The 27,902-nt window shown below is 37.5% G+C and overlaps 1 protein-coding gene across 1 annotated transcript in view; it reads right to left on the reverse strand.

Annotated features, from left to right (window-relative positions):
* The window catches only part of SGPP2 (sphingosine-1-phosphate phosphatase 2), a 131,439-nt gene that overhangs the window by 67,710 nt on the left and 35,827 nt on the right, over nt 1-27,902 (reverse strand). Inside the window, exon 2 of the mRNA XM_027873437.1 lies at nt 16,839-17,009. Coding sequence (XP_027729238.1) covers nt 16,839-17,009 — 171 coding nt within the window. The remainder of the gene's footprint in view (nt 1-16,838; nt 17,010-27,902) is intronic.

Here is a 27,902-nt window from a genome sequence, read left to right on the forward strand (position 1 = left end):
TCTAGCATTGAAATTTAAACTCTACAACCAGGCACTCCTCTACTTACACTTCCCATTTTCATTCATAGTCTATGTTCCAGCCAAACTGGACCACTCTCTTCCTCTGCTACCATACCTTGGCCTCTCTTCACCTCCCCATGCCCTCTCTCCACTTATTTCCCTTATCCTCTCTATCATTGCCTGTTAAAATCCAGTTTATCCTTTAAGGCTAAACTGCCATGGCACTTTCTTCAGGAAGCCTGCCTTGAACCCCCACCACTAGCTCTGAGTCTAAACTCAAAGCCAGATTTCCTTATTCTCTGCCCAGTGCTCTTTCTATTATTGTACACCCTCTCAAAATTCTTTCCATTCCAGATTCTTCTAGGGTGGAAATGTGTTTCCTAGAGTAAAAGTTTTTTTTTTTTAGAGGTGATATTGCCAACAAAAACAAAGGAGTTGAAAAATAAAGCAACTCCCCATTTGATGAGAATTTAAAACTTTTCCAGTGCTCTGGAGTTGATCATCAACTAGGACATAATTAAGAGGTTATGGAGCCTATTACTTGCCACAATAGAAACCCAAATTTCTTAATGTGATTAAGTAATAGAGCATAGATTTAGAGCTGGAAGGGATCGTATATTCACCTTTCAATTTTATACAGTGTGTCTACCATCACTTTCTATTGCTGAGGCTTGCAGATTCAACTTTTAGGAAGCTTAATCACTATGGACAAGAACTGAACTTGAAATTGGTACACTGTGTCACCAATCTTTGGCCATCTGTATGGTTAATTGAGATTTAAAAAATGGATGAACCATTGATTTCGAAGACTATTCCTTTAAAAAAATTAAAAACAAAACTCTTAAAATAATTCAACATAACTTTAATGATACATCTAAAACAAAATTTAAACACAAAAGTATAATTTCACACCTTTCTTACTAATCCCTAATTTATTAATCAATAATTATAAATCCAATAAACTCAATTGAAGCCTGTTTTAATCCCCAGCTCCAATTAGAAATCTCCTTTATTTACTCTGTAGACTTATCTTAGAACAAAAATTTCCCAGAATTGGTATAAAGTTCCTCAATTTCAGACTAGTTTGCTATCAGAAGACTAAATTTCCTCTCAGCTGACAGATATATTAAAAGACCTCTGACTGTTATGGATATTCCTGCTCAGCTAGAGGTTCTTCAGAATTGTTGCTATTTCTATGCAATCTCTACTCTTTTGGTTAATATGAGGAAGAACTTGATATCTTATGTTGCTTCTTACAAGAAAACTTTACCTATGACTAGTTTTGTTAGTCATAAGGAGCATCTGTTTGTCCTTTTTATAGACTTTTTTATTTAAAAAAATTCTAAACTTAAAACATCAAATAAATGAGCATTTCCATATGTACATTGTGGAACAGGAAATGATTGTATATGAATCTACAAATCTCTATTGTGAAGAGCTTGCTTTTCCATTTAAATATATAGTAAATTCAACATGTAACTTTCAAAACTGTCCTGTTTGTGATATCATCTGGTCCACCTATCTTTTCATTTACTTTTATTATGTACATATAATATATATGTAAGAGAAACCCCACTTCATCTCTCTCTGCCTCCAACTTCCTCCAATTAAAAACAAACCAACCCCTGAAACAATATGCATAGTCAAGCAAAAACAAGTTTCCACATTGGTTACATCCAAAGATGTATGTCTCATTTTGCAACTTGAGTCCATCAAAATTGGAGATTTTTTTTTCATATGGCCATTGATAGCTTGGATATTTTTCTTTGAATATTGACCTTTACCAACTAGAGAATAGTTCTTGTTCGTATACATTTGAGTCAACTCCTTGTATATCTTAGAAATTACACCTTTATCAGAAAATATTTCTTCAAAGTTTTTTTTCCCCTGAATCAAGTGTTTTGTTTCTTATTTAAAGAAGTGAAAGGAAGAAGGGATAGAATTTGGAACTCAAAACTTTAAATGAAAATGTTAAAAAATACATATATATTAGTAGTGTTTGTGAAAAACTTTTTAAAATTTTATGTAATCAAAACTGTCTATTTTATTTTCTATCATCCTCTGTATTCTTTGCTTGGTCATGAACTTTTCCCACATCCACAGATCCAATAGGAAATGTCTTCTTTACTCATCAAATCTGCTTCTGATGTGACCTTTTATATCAGTCACTTAAATATATGGAGTTTATCTTGGTATGTGGTGTGAAGTGTTGCTCTAAACCTAATTTCTGCCAGGTAGCTTTCCAGTTTTCCTGAAGTTTTGGTCAAACATTAGTCTACTAGGTTCATTGATTCTGTATGTTGTGTACCTTATCTGTTTCACTTGTTTGTTTATTTTTACAAAGACAAAATAGGTTGGCTGATTACTGCTTTACATTACAGTTTGTGATCTTATACCTTTAAGGACCCTTCTTGCTCCATCCTTGCAAGATATCACTTTATGTTTTTGTCCTTCTATTCCTCCAGATTAATTTTGTGAATTTCTCTAGGTCTATAAAGTAATCCTTTGGTAGTATGATTCATATGGCACTGAATAAGTAAATTAATTTATATATCAATGGCATTTTTATTATGTTAGCCCAGCCTAACCATGAGTTTGCCTTCACAAAACTGCCATTCCTGAACTCTGATTATAAATTATCATGCCCATTCTTTGTTGTTGTTTTTGTTCAGTCACGTCCAACTCTCCATGATCTCATTTGGGGTTTTCTTGGCAAAGATACTGGAGTGGTTTGCCATTTCCTTCTCCAGTTCATTTTACAGATGGGGAACTGAGGCAAACAGGGTTAAGTGACTTGCCTAGCTAATTAGTGTCTGAGGCTGGATTTGAACTCAGGTCCTCCTGTCTCCAGGGCTGGTGTTTTATCTATTGCACCACCTAGTTGTCCACCCATTCTTTAAGCACAGGCTTTATTGTTACTAGCACTAGGAAGCCTTCTCTTAGCAGCTCAGTATGAGGGATTTCTCCTTCCTCTGAAATCCTAAAGCACTTCTATTTCTAAAGCACCATTTACTTGACAGAACTATAGTGTTAATTTTCTTAACCATGCTGGTGTGACTCATGATGAATGTGCATATTTTAAACCTAGTTCAGAAAAATAACTAAAGTAGAAATACAGACCAGATCTCCGATAGTCTCCTCTTGTCATTTTTCTAGCTACAAGAATCACCTGCCCATTTATTAATACATATGTAACATATAAACACTGATTGTTGCTAGAGTAGAGAATGACAGGGACAAGGCCAGAACTCTCTTCTGGTACCCTTATGATGCTGGGAGAAAAAGGCCTCAATCCAGCATGTTGAGTAGACATTGAGTCAAGAGTCACTCAGGAAAGATGGCAGCCACCATCAGTTCAGGGTTGCAATCTGTATCACTTGAGGGGACTACTAAATTGATGAGATCACAAAGTATTGGAGTCTTGTATGCTGTATCTGGGCTAGATGTTTGCCAAGATGCAAGGCCTAGATAAGATAGAATTTGTTAGCCTTAGAAAGCTTGCAGTCTTGTAAGAAGGCTCAAAAATTGGGGGGAAATCTAATATACCACTAGAGTTGGATCAGATTTGTGATTTCATTGGGATAGGGAATTCCTAATGAGGAAACCTCATCAACCAACTCAGACCAGCCACCCCTCTGCAAATTCTAGAGTTGCCTGGGGCACTGACAAGTCAAGTAACTTGCCCAGTTTCTTATGGCTTGGGTATGTCAGAGACAGGATTCAAACCTAAGTCCTCATAACTCCAGAGTCACCCCTCTATCCACTACACAATGCTCATTCGCATAACACACAATACATGATAAATGTATTACAGAGTTGCACATGAATGTGCCAAAAGGTGTGAGGGGAAAGGCCGTTATTGATCATGGAAGCCTTCATGGAAGTGTCAGGCTTCAAAGGATGGGTGATAATTCAGTAGGGAAAAGTTAAGGAAAGAACCCATTCTAGTCACAGAGAACTCTTATGAATAAAGGCAAGGAGATAAGGGAGGAAAAAGAGGGTTCAGGAGGTAGGAATGTAGAGTATTTGGAGAGGAAAAATAAGAAATAAGTTTGGAAAGGTTATCTGGTAGCAGATTATGGAGCGTCCTAAACATTAAGGTAAAGGATTCTGAACTTTATTCATGAGGCCATAGGGAACCACTGGAGATTTTTTAACAAAGTTAAGGAAATATTCTCACCGAATCAAGGGATCTAGGAGAAATAGTATCTCTCACTTCCTAGCTGTGTGACCTCAGGAAAGTCACTCAATCAGTTTGCCTCAGCTGTAAACTGGGGATAATGATAGCACCTGTTTCCCAGGGCTGTTGTTGGGATCAAATGAGATGATATCTGGAAAGCACTGAGCACAGTGCCTGGCACACAGTAGGCACCAAGCAAATGCTAGCTATTATTGTTATTATTATTAATGACAAAGAAAGGAATAAAGTTGATTAGTTGGTCTTCCCCTTCAAGGCTACCCAAGCTCTTCATTCAGCTTACTAAATATCTAACCAATTTTTGGTTAAGGATGCTTTGGTCCAATAGAAAGGACCTTAGAAGAAGCAGGAACAATAAAACATGACTGCTGGTCACTAGGTCTCTGTGAAGCCCACCTAATTCTATCAGATCTTTTTTTTTTTTTAGTCAATTGGGATTAAGTGACTTGCCCAGGGTCACATAGCCAGTAAGTTTCTGAGGACAGATTTGAACTCAGGTCCTCCTGATTCCAGGGTCAGTGCTCTATCCACCATGCCACCTAGCTGCTCCGTGGATCTACCAGATCTGAGGAGAAATCATTTACCCTGTCAGGAAGGCACTAACAACAACACAGGCAGAAAATCCAAGCATTGAGGAGATTCCAGGAGATGACAGTAGAGAGGACCCTGGCTCTCACTTTCTGCTTTTATTCAAGAGACAACCTAAGAGACCATTTAAAAACCAAATATTTTATAAACCTTAATAACATAAAATGTTAATGATTTCTATTAGTAATAATAGAAGTATTTTATAAACTTTACCTTAAACAACAACAAAAGTAATTAAACATATTTTTATAGTTAAACTTTTAAAATATCTTCAACTTATAGCTATCTTGGAATGATTTTTTTCTTATGTGTATTTCTCATTTTTCCTGGGTAAATCATAAGCTTTAGGAGGGCAGGGACTTGGTCTGCTGTTTCTTTGTATTCCTCAGAATACATAACACAGAACTTTGTGCATATCAAATATCTAGTGAGTACTGGTGGTTGATGATGATGATTGAAGCCAGAAACTGGAGTCAAATATATTTTGCCTAAAGGACGACTGAGTAACTCAAGTTTTGGAAAGATTACCAGTATTCAGCTCCTTCCAAAAATTATCTGAGAAACCTTGCCAAGACCATTTTGGGGTTTTGCAAACTGCTTTCTAGAAAACTGAATCTTGTGCTGATGGGATGCAGGCATCCCTTTCAGTCTTATTCAGTAAGGACATGCACGCTAGTAAGGTCAGTTGACAAATCTGATATTCCATTTGGCACCTACTATAGAGTCAAGAATTAAGTGTTTACTAGAAGAATTAGTCATTTTAAATCAAGTCTATGTCCCTAATAGGCAGTGGGAAGAGAGATGTATTTGGAGTTGAAGATCTGATTTCAAATTTGGGTTCTGCCACTTATTACTTGTGTGACCTTAGGTAACTCACTTGAACTTTCTGGGCCTCAGGACCCTCCATTGTGAAAAGAGAGATGATTGTACTATATGACTTCCATGGTACTTCTAGCTCTAAATCTATGACTCTGTGATTCTTTTAGTTTTTGTTACAATGCTCTTCCAATTCAGTTATCCTTGACAATGTAAGAGGTAACAGCATTTTCTATCAGTTTGATTGGCTAGGGGTGTGGAGGATTGGACAATAGATCAAATAACTTGCCTTTCCTTCCATCACTTGGCTTTCCTCAAGGCAGGGGTGGTCATGAATTGATAGGATGGGTCACTTTTTGTTCATTGAAGGAGAAGTAGCTCCTTAATTAAAAATTGATTGCTTCTTTAGAAAAGGAACAGCACCTCCAATAACCTTCAGAGTTGGTAGATCTTGGAATGTCAATAAGATATTGCTTCCTTTTTGGTAATTTCTTGGGGAAGAGGTGAAAGGGTCAGAAAGGTCCTAGCAAGAAGGAACATGTCCATGCACTTCTCTCTCAGCCTCTGGCAATAAGTTTGTCTTTATTTATGAGGTTCAGTTGGCAGGAGCTCTATTGGCCAGTGCCTCAAAGATCCTGAAATGTAATGACTTCTGGTAGAAGAGACAATAGGATCACAGATTTAGAGATGAAAGGAACCTTAAAGGTCATTGAGTCCAACACCCTCATCTTATAAAGATGAGGAAACCAAGGCCCATAGAAGTTAAGTTACTTAGCCAGGGTAATACTGGTAGAAGGATTTGAACTTGCATCTTCTTGACTCCAAGGCTAGCACTTTAATTGCTACTCCCTCAATCTGTCATGTCAATCATTTATCAGTGTTTTTTAGAAAAAAGTTAAACTAACACACATATGCTGGACTGATTTCCATTCACATTTAATAAACTGCAAAATACAATACAGTCAGTTTCTGTGGTAGGTTGAGAAAGATTCTGCATTGTAACCAGAGACAATTAAGGAGACAGTGAGAAGCCAAAGGCGTACGTAGTGCCAACCAGAAGCTCTCCCCCGAGGCAAACACTGTCAGCATGTAGAACCTTATGCAACCCAGAAGGGACAACTTGGAACCAATAAAAATGAAAGTTTCAAGAGAAATGAGGCTGCTGGGTCCCTGTCACTACAAGGGGAGAGAGCACACATGGTCTTCTGGGGACAAGCCCCCAAAGTAGAACTACTTTCCTTGTGCAGAATCCATATACTCACTAAGCAACTTTGGGACTGCAATTTGTTTTCCCAAACAGCCTACCTTCCTGGGAAGGGAAAGCATGACTAGCCAACAGAAAAATCATTTGGCAGTTGTAGTACAGATTGTAAATGATTAAACTGACTTTCTGGTACAAATCAGTCTTACGTGTGGTTGGGCAGCATGAGCCAATTTTTCCAAGGCCTGATTGCCCCTGGATGAGATGAACAATCAAAATTCCAGACCTGCAGAGTTAGGAGGAGAGGGCTGGGGGCAACTTCTGGCGTCTCCTATCAATGTATCTTTTATTACTGCAATTAACTTTTTTATAATTCCATAAAAACAAGCTCTTTATTCTTATGCCCTTATGATACAGTTACTGCCCTTTGGTAATGGGGCTTGAAGGGTTATTTTAAACTCTTCTTTCCATGCGTCACAGTGTACCTAAATAACTGGATGAATGAATTTATGTGGTATGCCCTCCTGATGCAGACCTAATGAGAAGAATGGGATGGATGAGCTCCGAGGTCGTTGCCAGCTCTAACAGCCTATGGTTCAGTGAATCTCTCTATATACTTAGCACTTTATTTCCCCTGGCAGAGCATTAGATACTTAATGCATCCACAAGACAAAGCACAGGACAATTTCTGTAAATCAAGGGATTTGTCATCATCACTTTGGGCGACATCATTGAGAATGAAACCCCAACACCCTAAGTTTTAGTCTGCTAAATATTCCTAATGAAGCTTTAATACTGTAATACGGAAAATTAATGGAAGTCTTTGGTTGAAAAAAAAAAAGGCTAAATTGGTGCTGAAATTCTCTTACTATGTTGGGTTGTATAAGGGTTGTAAAATTCCTTATTTTTAATTGTGAATTCAATTTCAAAGAATATTTAAATTCAAGGTTTATTATCTTCTGGTGTGCACAGGTTCAAAGAGGGCTATATTAAAAAAATTCTTCCATTTATTCAGGCATGTTCAATCCAAAATACTAAATTTTTATTTACTGTTATTTTTTAAAAGCTAGCCTCTTTAGGTATAGGACCATTGCTAAAAAATTAATCATGCATAGAACATAGGTAATTTATTAGTAAAACTGAAACATGCTTTTGGCCTACTAGATTGAGCATAAAAGGTTACTAAAATTCTGAAGAAATCAAAATAGCGCAGAAAAACAAGCTTCCAAGATTCAGTTTCAGAAGCTTATCACTTGGAATCTGCAGGCTTTGTATTTGCATTGCTAACTTGAGAAACAGAGTGACTCTATCTACTGGAAAAAGAGGAAATATAGGCCTTTTGCTTCATGTTCTAAAGCTGGCCATCCTCCAATTTTTATGAAAATCTTCCCCGACTCTAGGAAAAAAAAAACAAAAGCAAAAACACAACCAAAGCTATTTCAAAGCTAATTCCTCTGGTATTGCAGACAGTCTGCCAAAATGGAAGTGGAGAGATTAGATAATCTCTCATTTGGACAATGTTTCTTCTTTTCAATCACAGCTCAAAATATCTCTGTGTATCCTGGAATTCTATTAAGGGAGGCCATTCACTGGCCTCTTTCCCAAAGTCTGGGGCATCTTGAATATATGCTGCCAGTTAAGATTCAAAAGTTTAATACCCGGATACCAAATAGAAGAAAGAACCAAAATTACTGTTTTCCTTCCAACTTGTTTAGCAAAGGCTTAAATATAGACAAATTAATATGTATTATCTTTGCCCTTTATTTGCAAAAAAGTTAATTTAAATGTACTAATATATTTTCAAATATAAAAAGTTCAATAGAAAAGCAAAATGTGTCTCAAACTAAAAATGAAAATATTCATGGAATTAATCTCGATCTAGAAAAAAATTAAGCAGCATTAAAAAAAAAAATCAATATTCCTTAGTTGTAGATTGGTGACGTACTTAGGGAAAATGCCAAAGGACACGAGGTAAGCCTGAGGCATAGATGAACGTGTTCACTGGCACTGCCTAGGCAGTGAATTGTTCAATGATTGATAATTCACATATGACCAGAATGAGGCCTTTCTTACTTCCTAGTATCTAAACCTAACTCCAGAGAGGATTTCTTTTCTTCTTTCCACTCCACCCTCCCATCAAAATTTTAGCCTTCTCTCCCTGTTTTTCCACTAAAACACTGTCTTTCTGCAGTGTGCTGGAAATAATGACAGAAAGTTCTATCACCACACTAGATAAGAACAAACGCTCCAATAAAGATTTAAAAAAAAAAAAGCTCAGCCTTATTGCACTCACCGTATGGCCTTGGGGAACCTACTTAACTTCACTGGGTGTCAGTTTTCCTGCCTTTAAAATGGGGATTAAACAGGACCATTCTCATCTACATCTCAGTCTAGTATTTTTGTGAAGATCTATAAATACTTATTAACTATCCTTTATTACGTGGCAGCCATCGTGACTGTGGCTAGGGACACAAAGACAGGATTGAAACATTTCTTGCCCTTGTAGGGCCAAAATTCTAGTGGGGGAGATAATGCATATGAAAGCAGACGCTTGGTCCTCCAACCCTAAATACTGTATCCTTCCCATTGTAACACACTGCATCTCTGTTTTGACTCTATGTTGCTGTTGTTATTTTGATGAAGAAAACAGTAATATAGATATGAGGCACTTAGAATATCCCAGTTGATTCAACACAAAGAAATATCTTAAAACAAAAAAAATCTCTTTACTCTTTCCATAGTATCAGCCGTATCAGCTATCATGGCTGAATTGGTAAAATGGTAAGCCTCTTACTTTGTGAAAGGAAATAAGTATGTGTGTATACACATATACATATACACACATACATACATATATATATACACACATACAGATATATGTATGTACATGTATATATACACACATATACAATCTATGTATGTGGGAGGGGAGAAATTTAAGTCAGATGGTTTCTACAGTTACCCTTACTAACTATACAATTAGCTTTTTACTACGTGGGAAATTCCTGAATTATGAACATCCTTCATACGTATATAACAACAACAACCACAACATCTCTTCCGAGTCATGCCATCAGAACTCAGAGGCAGAATATTACACAGGAAGGGCCACTGGTTGTAAAATCAGAAGACTTGGTGGAAATGCCCAGATTTTCCTCGACTTAAGATGTGTGACCTTAAGCAAGTCACTAATCACCTCTTGGACTTCAGTTTCTTCATCTGTGAAATGAAGGGATCAAACTAAAATGACTTCTGAAAGTGTTGGACAGCAACTCTCTGAGCCTAGTATCCGACCTAGGCCATGCCTCAAACAGGCCAGTCTCAGAAGCAGCTAGGTTCAATATGCAATAAGTATTTAAAAGTCCAATTAAAATCATAACATGAAAAGAATATGCTTTTGAAAGGATAAAAGTTATTCTCCTCCACCTTCAGTCACCAGGTCTATTAATCTAAGAGAGCAATTCCCCAGACAGTAAAAACTCAGCAACCAATCAAGTGACTCTTTTGGGGAGCAATGACATTCAGCAATAGTCTCAGGCATTCCTTTCCCCTCCAGGCTAAACCTTTTATACTTCTAGCCTCTAAGAACTTTGTCAAAACAAACAACTCTGAAGGACTTAAGAACTTTGATCAATACAATGACCAACCACAAGGCCAGAGGACAGATGAATGCCATCTACCTCTAGACTGAAAGATGATGGACACAACATGCAGAACGAGACATATTTTTGGACACGGCCTGTGTAGAAATTTCCCTTATGTGCCTATGTATTTGTGTTACAAGGATTTTGTTTTCTTTTTTTTTTTTAAAGGTGGGGGTGAGATAGTGAATGATGATCCAAGGAGTAAGTGGGTAGAGGAAAAGATTTAGGCTTTTGTACACTCCAGCTCTCAACTGTTTGAAGAGCCAACCAATGATGGCCAAACTCCAACCATTCAGTTTTCTCATTTGTAAAATAGAGATAATGTTGCTTACACTACTAATCTTCAAAGGATAATATTAGGAAAATACTTTACAAGCCTTAAACAACTATATAAATTCAAAATATTATTATATGTCCATGTATAGTTAGGTGATACCACAGTGGATAGAGCACGGGACCAGGAGTCAGGAGGACTCATCTTCCCAGTCAAAATCTGGCTTCAGACATTTCCAAACTGTGTGACACTGAGCAAGTCACTTAATCCTGTTTGCTTCATTCATAAGATGAACTGGAGAAGGAAATGGCAAACTACTCCAGTATCTCTGCAAGAAAACCCCAAATGGGGTCATGAAGACTGAAGTGACTGAACAACAAAACAGTAAATAGAATGCTGAGTCTAGTCAGGAAGATTTGAGTTCAAATCCAACCTCAGGCACTTACTAGTTGTGTGATCCTAGGCAAGTCACTTAACCTCTCTTTGTCTCAGTTTCCTCAACTGTAAAATAATAGCACCTACCTCCCAGGGTTGTTTAGGATCAAATGAGATAATATTTGTAAAGCCCTTAGTGTAGTCCCTGGCACATAGTAGGTGCTTAATAGCTATTATTGCTAGTTATTATTAGTAGTGTTGTATAATATTAAATTATCATTATTATTACTAGTACTAGTAGTAGAGTCATGAGAGGCAGTATGGTTTCCACAAACATCAGAAATTAGACATAGGCCATAATTACAAGTGTCCCTAGGGCCCTTCCAAGATCCCTTAACTCTTCTCAAAAGATACCATATCCCAAGATAATCAGAATCTTTTAAAGAAGGCTTAACAGACAACCTGAAGAGTTGTTTCGCTTTCTTGGAAGGATTAAAACAATGGGTTTTGCATGTTATGTTACGCCTGAAGTTAGATTTTCCTTCCAATAAGATAAATCCAACATAGTTTCTCAGAGACTTGTAACAGTAGCTACCACGCCTTGGGCCATGGTACAGTCGGGTGTCACAAGTCAGTATGAGTTGGGCCTCAAAAGGAATTATGTGGGCTGCTAGAACACGCAAGTGCTCAAAGAAACAGTGAGTGGGTTGGGGTATCTTTCTGTCCCTCTGGGGTCTTCCTCACTGTACTGTTTGAGCACCAGATGACAACCTAATGAAGCCAAGGGGGTGTGAAGAGGTTAGCAGAAGCAGAGCAAGCAACAACTTGTCGTCTGGTTAGGGTCCTGGGCTACTTCCCAGAATCGATGTGTTACTTTACCCCTAGCAGTGTGACCAGCCTGAAGCCCATGTACTGTCCCCAAAAAGTCTTTCCTATCTATACAAATCAGGCTAAGCTATGTCCCATGGTTATCAGGCTACTATGGAGAGTTACCCAAGGCAAATGATGCCCCCTCCTTTCTTCCCTCATTTCTAATAGTGTGAGAATCATGGATTGCCCTATAGCACATCCCAGCTAGCAGCTACCCACTGCAACAGCATATATTAGGAAAGTTATTACTTTCATTCATTTATTCATTCATGGATTCATTCACTCATTGAATGAATGAATAAATATTAGGTACTTACTATATGCAAAGCACTGTGTATGTAGTGCTGGAATACACATAGAAAAGCAATACAACCCCTTCTCTCCAGGTGCCTATATCCTAATAGGCAGAGACAATAAAGAGAGAAGATTTCAATTGCAAATCAGATAGAGAGATCCCATCATCTTTAGGCTGCAGTGGTGTTATAGGTATGACTCTAAAGCCAGCACGCTCTTAGTCCAAGTTCAATGTTTGGATGAAATGAGGTTCTTGTGAGTCATTGAACAAAGGAGGTTTACTTTGCCCTAATACAGCCAGGGTAGAATGGCACTTAGCTGCCAGTCTCCATTTAGAAACACATCTGGTTAATAGGTCAGCAGGGGACTGCCTGAGGAAGAGTTCCTGGTCTACAGGGCACTGCTGCTCCTTGGTATCTTTGGTTCAAGGTCCTGGACTGTCTCAATGGCAGTGTCAAAGTGGTAGTAATGGCTTGACTCGCCTGGCACATGCCACCTTCTGCCTGTCCCTTAGGGTTCTTTGCTGCTTCAGAATCTGGGAAGCCAGGAAATAGTTTATTCTGATATGTACAAAGCACTGCAGGGATACAATGAATGGAATTCAGTTGGTATTCATGGTAGTTACATTGTTCTGCAGAGCTGATGAAGCCAAGTGGTTCAAATCAATTGGATTTTGGCAAAGACCAACTTCATTTTATTGTTATAGGATATAACCCCTCTGATGTGAACCAGCTGACAAATAAGTGTATTGATCAAAATAAATCATTGTTTCTGGGAAGGGAAAAACAACAATTCAAATCACAGGTCCTAATAGTAGGTCCAAAAAATCTATCATTTTTTTTTTCTTCATAGGCTAAAGAACTCTGCCAAGTGGTCCTCAAAAAAACCAAAAACCAAAACAAAAAAACACCAACCTCTCTCTCTCTCCATATACATACATACACGTGTATGTGTGTATGTGTGTATATATTAGTATACACACATTCTCTATATGTCTATGTGCACATGACACATATACATACACCTGTGCTGGGCTCCACATATGAAATGCAGAAATATTCCTAGCCTTTTGAGGGGCTGACACACTTGAGGCTTCCAGTTTTCCTTCTTTTCACTCTATAAGGGGAAAACTATTGCTCTAGTGACTCAAATTTACCTTCTGCTGATATGTCAGGGTCACCATGATGGGTAGAACTTGTTTTCTAATGAATTGGTTATGGTCAGGGGAATATAGAGGCAAATTCTTAGTATCACCAGTAAATAGTTCATTATATACCACTACCATTTTAAAAAGCCACAGAAAAATGCGAAAGAGGGGAAAGAGTGCAGGAGATACTTGTGAGAAGTTTTATGAAGGCAATGCATGGCATTTGACCATATGATTCTCCATTTGCCTCAAGAAGATGAATAGATAGAAAGCAATGAACTTAAAGAGGATGCTGCCTGAACATTTGACTAAAAATGCAACATATTTGGTGTTATTGCAGAATAGCTGCTATGTGTTTGCCCCAGCACTGCCTTCGCAATATCTTTATGGGAGGGAGAAAAATGAAAAGGGTTTTTTTAAATTTTATATTTTGGCTTTTGAACCAAAAGTATCATAAACAGTAACTATTAGAGCTTCACTTCCCCAGCCCACCAAAAAAAAAAAAAAAAAAAGAGGATTCTCATTTATCCCAATAAAAGCCCTCAGCCAACATAGGGGAGGAAGGGATGAGAGTAAAGGGAGAGAGGACGTCCCATAAACATTAAGCTGGTCAAGCCTCTGAAACAAGGAGTTGGTCCACACCAGCTTTCAGATTAAACCCACAGTATATCTCCAAGTTACAAAATTACCAGATTACCAATTTGGCACATTCAATGAAATCATTGAGAACCCTGGGGATCATTTTTCAAAGTCTGAATATCAATGGGAAAGAAACTTGGACTCCACAACCCTCTGTCCTGTATCCTTCATGAAAGGAGAGGTCCTCCCAGTTTTAAACAGGTGTTTCCTTCTTGGGAGGCATTACTCCAGCAGGGGTCACTGCTCCACAGTCATATCAAGGCAGCTTAAGAAAGAGTAGTATGAAGTTCAAGTCATTTAGATGGAGATATGACTGACTCAGTTTACATATGTTTTTGAGGATTTTTTTAATTGCTCTTTGAGCAATGAGTAGGGCTGCAGAGAATGGCAAGCTTGGGAGACAGAGAGCTGAAAGAAGGCATGGCATAGTGCAATGGCAGAAATAGAGAAGTAATGGCAATTGAGAGCTAATACATTTCTCTCTGTAGGGTTACAGACTCCTAGAATCCTAGAATTTTAGAGCTGAAAGGGGCTTTGGAGGTCATCTAGTCCAGAGATAACTTGTTTGGGTGATGGTGAGGGAATCACTGCTTCTCCTCTCTCAATTACCCCCGCCGCCACCACCGCCAAAAAAAAAATAAGTTAAAGTCACTCATTCCTTCCCCCAGAAGTCTTTAGATAAGCTGGAGGGCATTTATCTACACCAGCTAAAAAGTATTAAGTGAATATTTATGTATACATGAAGATACAATCATAGGGTTTTTAGAAGCGTCTTGAGAAAGGATCATACATTGTTATTTTTGTATATTTACATTTAAAAAGTTATAAATGGGAATAAAGGAGATAGGGAAACTGGACCTGTGATTTTAATGGAACGGAGAGTTCCAAAGTGAGGAATCTCTTTCTACTGTTTCCATGGATCAACACCTTCTCTGCATTGCTGCTGCAATATCCTCAGATTAAAATGTAAACATCATTAAAATGACATCCCTGGCCTAGATTATTGGGGTTGTTGTTGTTATTGAGTCATTTCAGTCCTAATTCTTCATGACCTCCTTAGGAGTTTTCCTGGCAAAGATCTTGGAGTGGTTTGCCATTTTCTTCTCCAGTTCATTTTACAGATAAGGAAACTGAGGCAAACAGGGTTAAGTGACTTGCCCAAGGTCATATAGCTAGTAAGTAACTGAGGCCAGATTTGAACTCAGAACATGAGTCTTCCTGATCCCAGGCCTGGCACTTTATGCATTGCTCCACCTAACTGCCCATGTGTAGTCTTTACTAAGTTAATTTGGGTGAGTACTATATAGCACTTAAGAAACAGAAAGGCATACTGAACAGAGGGCTAGTCTCAAAGCCACCAGACCATCCTAACACATATAGTCCCCCAGCCACACACACACACACACACACACACACAGAGACACTCTTCATTCCCCTCCAGCCTCCATTCCTGACTCACCATACTACAATAGCTTTCTCAACCCGGAAGTTCACTCTCTCCCTGTGATCTCTTCATCCTAGAAGTTTATTGCACTCCTATGACCCCTTCCTCTCATTGGCTGGTTCCTAGTAGAACTACTATTTTAAAGGAAGTGTCCAAGCCAGTCATGTCTTTATTCCTCTCTGAATTCTCTGTAGACCTTCTGCACTTTACCCTCCCTGCCTTTGTTCCTTCTGCCTTCCCTCCAAGCAACTTTCTTTCACCTATTTTTTCCTCATTAGAATATAAGCTTCTTGAGGGCAGAGGTTATCTGTTTGCTTGTATTTATACTGCTTCGTACAGTAATTGGCACATAATAAGCACTTCATTAATGCTTGTGGAATTGACATATCTTGTGCTGGGTTCCGTGGTTGGACATGCAAGAGAATCAGTCTTGTCCTTTTGAGGGTCTGATGCTCTAGAGTTTCCTTTTGTTTACTCTAGATGGGGGAAACTGTGGCTCTAGCTGCTCTAATTTACCTCCGACTGATTGGTCAGGGTCTTCAAGATAAGTCGGACCTGCAGCTTCCCATTGAATTGACTTCCAGGCCAGTGCTCTCAATCTTGTACTGTTCAACTAATGCCTTATGTCTGGGCAAGGGACTTGCATCTTTCCTGTTATCAGCCAAATCTCCTTGATCCTGAAGCCCCTCCCTCTTGGCTCTTCAACTGTTAGAGGTGTTCAGTTTCCCCATACCCTTCTCTTGATTGATGAATCATGTATCCAACTCTACCCTCCTAAAAAAGTCAAAGTCTAAGGAAAACCCTGGTAACATCAAATTGCATATGTCCCCCAAGCAAAACTGATCTAAAAGGATCCTTTAACAAACCCCATATTGTGATTAAATGTTTCTCTGTCTTCTAATCAGTCTGAAAGTCCTTTTATGTCCGGAGGAAGGACACACCCTGTTCTTCTTGGTATTTGCCATAGGACACAGCACATGGCAGGTATTTGATATTTGTTGAATGAATTAAAGACACTAACAAGATGAAAGTAATTTTAAAAAACTAACTGGGGCCAATGGAGAGAAAACAATCTTATCACTCATTAGTACATACAAAAAATAGTCAATTTGTCTTTTCTAGGCACACCTCCATCTTCTCACCCTCTTGTTCTGTTCAATATTAGGAAACACAAGTTATTCAACAACAGCAACAAAAAGCATTTTAATGGAACATGTCAAGTTGTATTTTTGAGCTCATTTCTTTTTCCAGAGAAAACTGGAGAACAAAATAGTATTGGCTTAGTGATCCAGGGAACATACAGTTACTAGGATAATAAATGACTATAGAGTATAATGATAATACTTACAACCCATATAATTATCAACCTTCTGGTCACATAAGGGTCAATATTCCAGTGGGTGAACGGAAGGAAGGTAATGTAAAAAATTTCTTCACCCAAAGCAGCTGAAAACTTGAAGAGATAATAGTAGAAATAATTCTTCACAATGTACTTCTGTGTGGACTTCTGGGTATAAGGCTGGAAAACAAAGTTTGAAAAGGCCTTGTGAGTTCACTGGGGGAAATCATTTCATAACATGTCTTAGATAACATTGTCTAAAGTAAAGAGTCATGAGTTACCAAGACCCTGTCTTCTCTGAAGATACTAACGAGGCAGTGGTGGAGTTTTGTTATTACAGTATAGTCATTATTACTCACTACCATCATTATTATTTAATATTTATTGAGCACCATTCAGCTACATAGATGATGTCCTCATTTATGGGATTAAATAAGCAGATAAAATAAGAAATACCATGATAATATGAAAACTGAATATGTAAGATTGAATATGAATGTAAGAAGAATAGTTACATATCATTTGAGAAAGGAGGAACCATGTAGGGCTCAATGTAAATGTAATAGATTTAAGGTCTCATATGTTATGTTATATTACACTACAGGCTAGGAATTATATTGCTTTGTGATACCTGGAAAATCACTTTCCTTCTTGTGTCAATATACCCAACCTCAAAATGAGACCAGTAAGACCAAAGTCCCTCAGAGTTCTTATAAGAAAGACCAGTTGCAAGTATATATATGAAATACTAAAAAGCAATAACACTCACAAAACTACTTTATTTTTTCCCTTACGGTTTCCTTCCCTCTTATCCTAACAGACGATACATGAAAGGGTGAAGGGTTTCAGAGGATTAAAAAAAAAGAAATACTTAATCTATATAAAAAGAAATGGGAAATACCCCTCAAATGTTTAAGGAATGAGATAAGAAAGGCAAATGGTTAGTTACCCCTGTTGGATAATAAAACTCCAAAGACAGAGTTTTAATGCTCTCAAAAAAAAAAAAATAGACAACACAAAGGGAAAGCAAAGAAAACCAAAGTTAGCACAAGAAGGAGGTTGTGGAAGACTAAGCTATATGTATTTATATTTGTAAGTCCTAATGGCTTTACATAATAGGAATCTTGCTATATTATTGGCTATATGCTATTAATTTATTTTTAGAAATATGTATGTATATACATATTTAAATATATGTATGTATATATACATGTGTGTATATATGTATACACATACATACATATAATGAGATGCCCAAAAATAAGAAAAGGAGTAAGATTATCCATATTTATACATGTAAATCTGGAATTATTGACCTAAAACTTTTATTTCTATACCAGGAAAATCATCACCAATCAATCAACCAACATGTATTTATTTATTAAGTTCCTTCTATGTGCCAGACACTATGCTAGGTACCAGAGATACAAAAACAAACATTTCATGCCCTAAAAAGCTTATATTTTGAGAATGGGGGAGGAGACAACATGTACAAATATAGTTACAGATAAAATAGATACAAGGTGATGGGAGGGGGGAGGAGTGCCAGCAGGAGTAAAGGAGAGTGGGATCAGGAAAGTCCTCATGTAGAATGTTGTAGAAAATTTGAAGAAAGGAGATTCTAAGAGGCAGAGGTGTGGAGTATGGGGACTGAAATGTAGTATCATGTTGTGATTCATCCTTCTTTCTTGAAGAGGACCAATGACATCATGAGGGCGGTTTCACTGGACTACAGGAAGAATGAAGGGGAGTAATGTGAAATACTGCTAGAAAGATGGATTGAGGCCAATTTGGGAAAGGCTTTAAATGCAAATAGAGGCATTACATATTACCCTAGAAGTGACTGGGAGCCACTGGAATTTATGGAGAAGAGAAATGACATAGCCAGATTTATACTTTAGGAATATGGCTTTAGCAGATATGTGGAGAATGAACTGGAGAAGAGAGATATTTGAAGCAGAGAGAACATCTAAGAGACCATTGCAATAATTCAGGCAAGAGGTGATGAGAACCTGATATAAGGTGGTGGCTATATGAGTGGAGAAAAGAGGGATGTGAAAAACATCATGGAGGCAGAAATGACAAAATATGGTAACTGCTTAAATACTCAGACTAATTGAGATGGAAGAGTTGACAATGATACCCAAAGCTGTGAACCTGGATGACTAGAAAGATGGTAATACCCTCAACAGAATTAGGGAAATTCAGAAAAAAGCTAGATTTTGGTGGAAAGATAATAATCTCCATTTTGAGATGTGTATGGGACATCGGTTTAAGATGTCCAATACGGTACTGGTTACATGTGATTAGGACTAGACTAGAATGTATAGATTTGGGAATTGTATGCATAAAGATGATAATTAAATCCATAGGAGCTGATGATGTCATCAATGAGAAACTGTAAATGGAGAAAAGAAGGGGGCCCAGGACATATCCTTGGGGTATACCGACCATTATCATAAATCATGAAATGTGCAAATATCTGGGGGATAAACTGGGTAACTAGGTTCTGGATGATACTAAGCAAGGTGTAATAAAGTTATGTTGTCACCCTACTCTAATCTTTATAGCAGAGGTAATAGCATCAGCTTGATAGAGAAGAAGTGATACACTATGTAATATTAACCAGATTTCAACATGGTTTTATTTCTGTCCTATAAGATCTGGTTGCCAATATTTGGAAAAATATTCTCTCAATCAGTATTCCCTAATTTAAACTATATTGAAGATCAATAAAATTACAAAACTATTTACTGCAACCTCCTAAAATTATACTGATGAGTAAATTCTTCAGTAAAAAAGTGAAAACATCGTTTATTTTCATTTGTCTTTCATTTCTTTTGTCAGAGATAAAATTGTGACTTCCTATTAGAACTATATTTAAAGATACAGAAATGTTATGAAAAAAGTGTATAATGATAGAAATTGAAAATATTCAGCATAATTATCAGTCCTCTCACTCATTTCCTATGAAATTAAATTTAAAAAATGAAATTAAAATGTGAATAAAAGATTTAAAAAAGGATCAGACATCTAACCTTACTTTTAATATCATCAAAAGGATTTCTACATGATTTTTCAATTGACAAACACTTATGATAACTCCATTGACATTTAATTTTGAAAGATTTGTTTAGAAAAGAGTTTGGTTTATTGTCTGATTGTGAGTATTCTACCTTTAAATGTTAAGACACTTCCCTGGCTTCATTCTTTTGTTGGACAAAATAATTAAAATTGCAATTACTCACCAAGATCTTGACAAATACTCCACAGCTCTAGGTTCAACAAACCCAACTGTTAAATAAATTGACCTTATGCCTAGGAGCAAAACCAAAAAAAAAAAAAACCAACTCTTTTCTTCTTTTCAGACAAAAATTGGATTCTGCTTTATTTTTATTATGTAGTATTTTATTATGTAGAATTGGAAAATTTGAAGTACTTAATTCATGCAGCTTTTTACTAGTTAAACCAAGCAAAGTCAAGTGTTTGTTGATATATATGGAAGAAAAGACATCAACATCTGACTAAAATAAGCTTCATAACAGAAATTTAACCTATGCAAATCGATTGCCATAACCAGGAGGCAAAAGAGCCTAAAAAGCACGTTAGTCTGTAAACACTAGACTTACTTGTGACAGGGAGAGAGATGAAAACCAAAAGCAACACTTATTCAGAATATAAACTCATTTCTAAAATTTTGGGGAGAATAATGGAAGATTTAGAAGCAATATCACCACCATGAAACAGTGAGAAGCAGTAAAGAGAAAAACCAGTTTGAAGAACATTTGGCAAGAGACCTAAATAAAACACCCTGAGTTTTCTGGAAGGACCAGAAAGAAAGAAGAGCATGGCCTAGAAAGATTTTTTGTAACAAACTATGTTCCCCATCAGGGACAATGGAGCGACCACACTTGGCCTCAAACAGCACATCCCCAAATGGGCTCATGGAGGAAAATAGACCTATCTGAAGAGAACAAGGATGGGAAAAGCAGCTGAACTATGCTAAGTATACTCAGGGGGAAAAAGGGCTGAAAGCAACACAAATGTTGGGATATTTGTTAAGAGATTGATTCATAGGTATGTAAAGGAGGAGAAGATAAAACAAACAGAAAAATTTCAGATTTATTCATACTGAAAAAGGCAAATGACATATGTGTCAATTTTCCCACATACACAACATTTTTATGAGGATAATCTACCATACTCTTTGAGTCCAACCTAGATGGAACCATCAGTAAGAAGCAATGGGTTAGACCCAGACTGAAACAGAAGGAGAACAGAGGCTGGATGGCCTTTAGAAAACTGTGAACTTCTTTTAATGACCACAAATGTCTTTCAAAGTGAAAGGTCTATTTGAAGGTAATCTGCTAGTATTGTTGTATGGTTGTAAGTCATTCAAAGAGTTATAAAGTCTTCAAAGTATTAAAAACGAATTATCACCCAGAGAGCTATGGAACCTTCACATGGTAGGGTTGAACAGGCCACAACTCATTACAAAACACATTACAAAAGAGAACCAGAATTAAGGATGACCTCAAATAAATGTATGAAAAAAAAATTAGAGATAAGAGGCAGACAGATTGAGACAGAAACATGGAGTGGCTAGTCACATGGCCAGATGGAGGAGTAAAGAACAGCTATCCCTAGCTATTACACTGGTATCTTTTTGATGTCAAGACAAAAAGTGATGAAGCCCTTCCCACCCCACCCCCCATTCTAGCACATTGGGTGGACACTTATTGGTGAACTTATGACAGGGCATGGGCAACAGTTGCCCAAGTTGGGCAGGCATGAATAGGCATCCTGGTCCAAAGACTATGACTCTTGATGAGATCTGTGATCATCAAAATTAACTAAATGAATACTTAGATTCAAGAATGTGAAAATTAAAGTTACTATGAGATACCACTAAAAAACAAACACCTACATCCCCATACCTACTGTTTCCTGATGAGGAAAAGATATAAGATCAGATAACTCCTACCTCAGTGCATAATCACCATCATCTTCAACCCAAGAAGTAGAAAGTGAAGGCCTGTCCAATTAAGCTTGCTGAACTATGGTATAATTCATTTTAGCTTTCAAAAGCTAGATGGCACAGAGAATAGAACACTAGACCTGGTGTTAGGAAGACCCAATTTAAAATTCAGCATCAGACACTAACTAGTTTTGTGACTTTGGTCAAATCACTTAAGCCCTGTCTGCCTCAGTTTCCTTATATTTAAAGTGGGGATAATAATAGCACCTGCCCCACAGGGTTCTTGTGAGGATCAAATAGGATAATATTTCAAAACCATTTTGCAAACCTTAAAGTGTAATATAAATATAGATATTAAAAACCAGTTTCTAACATTCATAGATTTAAAGAAACAAGGATTTTTGATAGCAAAAGTTTTGCACACCAGTAAAAATTTGCTATATAATGTCATCTAGTAAACATCTCCCTCAATTATCCAATCTTTAGTGCCATGGATGGAAAAGGTCCAATACCTTCCTTTCTCCCCCCTCCCCCCTCCCCCCTCCTTCCTTCTTTCTTTCCTTAACTTTATTTACTAACTGTATAGTCTTCAGAGGCTAACATTTCAATGCTTATAACCTATTTCTTAATACCTTGCAAAGAGATGGAACTACACCAGTCAAATCCTGATCCCTGGATTTTAGGTATGGGAAGGTTTCAAGTCTCATGTCTATACATTTATGAAACTCTAAGTAAAGGCCAAGTTCCAAAGAGGTAAGTGTCCTTGGTGTTCATCTCTTCATGGCTGAGTTCAATTTAGCATCCAAATTCACTTAGAGATAAAGTTAAGCCCAGATAACAGATGAGGAGTGTGTGTGTGTGTGTGCATATACACATATGCATGTGTATACATGCATATACACATGTGTATATGTATAAACATACATATATTATATATACATACACACACACAAATGTATACTTGTATGTGTATTTTTTTGACATTGTTTTTCCAATCAGAACAACCATGGGGAAATGCTAGTATGTTTTTGTGATTTGGATGAGGGAAAGATACTCTTAGTTGCTGTTATCTTAGATTTTGCTTCACTAGTATACTTAATAAGAAACGGTCATTATTAAATTGGAAAAGATAAAATAAGAAATTAAAGTATATAGATTTATATGTTTGCCAAAATGTCATGGCTGTATTTGAAAGAGACAGAATTAGAGATAGTGAGTGAAAAGTACAGAATTCTTTGTCTCCCTAAAACAGAGAATCCTTAAAATGACTAAAGAATCTCAAAAAGGAAAATCTTCAATTGTACTTAGGCCCTAAAAGCAAAATGCAAGATTGGACTTAGGGGCTGGGAGGAGGGAGAAGGTAAACACATATTAAATATGCCCAAATTTGACTCAAATAAAATATTCTCTTATCAGTGCCTTTAATATCAGGGTTAGTTTGCCTCGTCCAACAGGTACTAGGAAAGATGCCTACTGGATTGGCCAATTGCCACTTTTTTGAGCCTACAAAAAAAATGCTACTTTTATGTCCTAAGTTCTTCTAGCTATAGACCTAACTAGCAAAATTTTTCCACTGAGGAAAGCAGCAGAGGTTTGGGGAAAAGAAAAGGCAAGTGTGATAATCTGGGGTACAGCCTAGGAAAGAGGCAGCATCACTTGGGGATACCTTCTGGAAAGTCCAGTCACCAGGGGGATAAATTGCCACTGCCCTGCTGGGATCTAAACAAGGGATGAGGAAGTCAGGACAGTGGGTGGGGCAGGGCATGAAATACTTCAGCAAAGAGTCTCTCAGTCCCCTCTAAATTCTCCACCCTGGGAAAAGTTCCAACTGCCCCACCCTTGTGTTCCATCTCAGACCCAGAGCCACAGCCCTGAGATAGAGAGAGGCTGCAAACTGGCTCTAGCCAAATCTCTTCATCAGATTCTATTTTATTTCAGAGTAATCAGGTTCTACATGATATGGATGTTCAGATATCCCTCAGATAGCCCTCCAATATCACATAGACTTTCCCTCTAGTCCAAATTCAGGATTTTCATCTAAACAATTAAAAAAAAACCTTAAGGGGAATATTTCATTTTGACTAGTTCCTCTCACCATTTTTTTTCATTATTATTATTATTTTTTACTTTTATCTCACTGAGAGTACTAGTTCTTTTATGACTGGAACAGAAGTTTATGTGTCAAGCCAAAGATGAAATTAAAAACAATTCCAGGTGACTTCAATATACTTCCTTGAGGTGGGTGCTTCCTTCTATAGATTCAGGCTGCAATCCATCCAGACCTTCTCATCCTGTAGAATTCTCTTCCCCAAATCCTCCAGTTAGTATCTTCCTGACATTCTGGAGGCCTTCCTCCATGTATTTTTCATACTCCATGGTTAGTAGTGGGGTGCCAGGCTGGGTTATCCCTTGTTCTCACTGTAAAACCAGCCTCCTTTTTTGAACACACAATTCCTAGATGCCACTTCTTACACAAAGATCATTATTGGAAATATGCTGCACTATCCCACCCTCTTTCCCACCAATGAAAACAAATATCTTGTAGTCTATTATGTCTTCACTTAGGTACATCCATACATTTTTGGTGCCATGGATCCCTTCGGCAGTCTGGTGAATCCTTTTCTCAGAATGTTTTAAATGTATAACAAAGTATGTAGGATTACAAAGGAAACCAGATGTATTGAAATACAGCTATCAAAATAAAAAAAAAATTTAAAAAAAAAACAACTTCAGTTATGCCAGGTTAAGGACCCCTAACCAGAAGCAGCATGGTATAATGGACAAAGTACTTAGACTTGAAACCAGAAAGACCAAGGTTCAAATCCCACTTCTGGCACTCATTGACTATGTCAAAGAGGTATTGGTGGTGAGGCCCTCTCTCCACTGGTCACAGATAAATCTATGTGTATTTGGGTAGAAAAGTGGTTCCCAACTAGGGCATGTGAACTGCCAAGGAATGTAAGAAGCCTGTCAAGGGGTCAAGGGAATATTACAAACATAGGAGTATTGGTAAAAAACAGTTGTGGATTGGATCAGGAATGAGTTTTTTTTTTTATACTACAAAATGTTTCCAGGGGCTGAAAAAAATCCTGTAAACCTTGAAAGAAAGCCTGGTATGGGGAAAGAACACTACCCCAGGAATTCCAGTCCCATCTCTGCTAACAAAGTTCTTTTGGAACAAGCCATTAGTTTCCTTCTCCATAAAATCAGGAGGGTTGGACTAACTGAGCTCAAAGGTCCTTTTCACTTTATGGTTATCACTTGGCTCATGTACAAGTAGTTTTCCTGTCTTAAAAATGTCAAAGCATTTGATAAGGGGTCATGACACCATTAGCAGCCAATATAATTATTTCCATTTTTATAGATTTACAGTAGGAGCAGAAACTGTCAAAGGTCAAGCAGGTGATATAACAATGGAATATGAGTTTTTTGAAAACATTTCTCATCACTACTGACCAACACACAGTACATAAAAAAGTATAAGGATTAAACATATAAACAACGCCCTTTTCCTCCAGCACTGAACCCTGAAGACTATTCTATTGTAAATAAACTATGTGAAGCTGGAAATAACACCCTCAGTGAAAGAACTGGGATGCCCAAAAAATCTCAGGTTAGAATGATTGGTCAAATACCACAGGATATCATTTAATAAATGATTAATTACTAAAAATTAATGATAACACATTATAATATAAATATAGTAAAATAATAAAAACCCATAATTAATTAAAGTTGTATGCTTGGATTCAAGAAATCAATTGCACAAATAGCAAATGAAGAAGACATGGCCTATAGTGAGCGTTTAACAAATGCTTGTTGGCTAATTGACTGACAGGGCTAGACAACAACTCGTCTGAAAAATTTCTAGCTACTTTGCACTGCAAATTCAAGGGGTCAACTGTGATAAAGCATTCCAAAAACTAATGTGAGCTTCAGTTGCATTAAGAGAAGTCAAAGATCTGGTCAAGGGAGGTGGTGATAGCCCCATTATACTCTTCCCGGGGCAGGTCACATGTGGAAGGAACACTATTGTCTAGTTTGGGTTTCTAGACTGGAGAGCTTACTGCGGCGGGAAATTCTATCAATGAAGATCAGCAAGAGCTTGACAACTGACAGTCTTGGAGAGTTGCCAGTTGAGGTGAACCTCCCTAAGGTTTAACCTCTCTAAGAGAGGAGAAGGGCAAGTATATACCAGGAGGAAAACTTGAACTCAGATCCTCCTTTCTCTGAGAGCCACTCTTCTTCTACTCTGCCATGGTGCCTCTCATACTAAGGTCTGAAAAGCATTTTACAAACGTTATCCTTTCTGACACTCCTAAAAGCCCATTGAGGTAAGTACTATTATTATCATCATTTTAGAGATGAGGAAACTGAGGCTTAATTCAAATCTATAACCATTTATGAAGCACCTACTATGTGTCCAACAACTGTTTCAGGTATTCAGGACTTAAAATTAAAAGTGTGTTCTGGGGTGCAGAAATTAGACTTATTTGCCCAGGGTCACACAGCTAGTAAGTGTCTGAGGCAGGGTTTGAATTTGGGCCTGACTGCAAATCCAGGATTCTATATACTACTTACTTCACAGCACAAAAGCACATTGATAACACTTTTTTAAATGTGAAAAGGTCTTCATGCTTTAAAGAGTGCAAAGATGCATGTAGATCACAATAAAGCTAGCTATGACAAGATATAAATGCTCTAGGCCTCAAAATGGGCTTGAATCCTTTTGTTATGGCCAATCTGCAACAAAACACAGTGAGAATATGACACTAATTAGCAGTTCAAGACTTGAGGGGAGGCGTACTAAAATTGTTTTCTGATGGTGCAATAGACATGTCCCTCCCCAAACTCCTATGCCTATCTGCTAGGTTATTTTTAATTATCAGTTGAAGAAAGAATTCAGAGAATAAAGACTTTCCAACCTATGAGAAAAAAGAAATTATGATTACTTAGGAAGTTTAAGAAAGATTGACAGTGTCCCTTGAAGGGGGAAAGAGAAGCCCCGAGAACACAAAAGGGTTTCCTCTTTCATCTCAAAATCCGGATAGAATTACAATTTGGGTGACCTAACTGATGTCTGCACAGTACTTTGGTGATTAAAATTTCAGGATGGCTAGACTGAAGGTCAATAAAATGGAAGGACAGCTCCTTTGAATAATGGAACCTGAAAGGAAACTGCATGCCAATCACTTTCATCTTCTTAGTTAGCATTCACCCAGATTCTTCATTCAGTGTCCAAACAAGAAGAGGCAGCCTCTAGGGGAATTTAACAGGTCTCTATGTTATTTACTATGAGCAGTTACTTGTAGTCTTTTTACATTGACAGAATTTCTGCCCTCATCAAAAGACATTAGTTACAATTCCTCCACTCCTTAAGATGCCTGCTTTTGGGACCATCACTTCCCCATTGTCAGGACAAACAACTGCTATTATTGATTATGTCATTCTCTTCCTCCCCTAAATGTTTTGAGATGGTGCTCAATGGTGGCACCATTGCCAAAGTCTCATCTACAACTCTGCCCAGCACTCTGGGAAGTACCAAGGGAAATAGAAGATGGAACAAAGAAGAGAAATGACTCCAAGTTTGGGGAATGGATGGGAGAAGCCACTTGCCCTTCAAGTTCAAGAAACATCTTAAGAACTTAACTATTTTTCAAAACATTTTAGATTCGCTAAAACCAAAAACACATTGAGCCAGACATTCTTCTACTTAATGGCTAAACCCTTGTGTATTCTGGCAGATATGGGGTGCAGATGTTTCTGATTCATTTATATTAACTTATCAAAATGACATTTTGGAAGAGCTGCATGATGTTCAAGACAGAACCATGTAAGCCTAAGTATTTTAAGCCAGGAAGAGCTTTTCTTTTGTTTGGTTTTTCAATCCTGTTTTGTTTTGTGCCAGCTACACTCGGGAAACTAAGTTCAATTTTGTTCTAAGAGTGGCAGGATGGGCTCGCCAATTCCTCATTTTCTGTAAGAAAATAATATCTAGAGCTACAAAAGATGTGGAGTGCAAGTAATTTGTGCAGTGAGGGTTTTCTCCTTCTTGATTGTTGTTTTGTTCTAAGATTTAAAAACAAAACTCAAAA

The sequence above is a fragment of the Vombatus ursinus genome, unplaced genomic scaffold, assembly GCF_900497805.2.
Source record: "Vombatus ursinus unplaced genomic scaffold, bare-nosed wombat genome assembly UNPS02014802.1, whole genome shotgun sequence".
NCBI lineage: Eukaryota > Metazoa > Chordata > Mammalia > Diprotodontia > Vombatidae > Vombatus > Vombatus ursinus.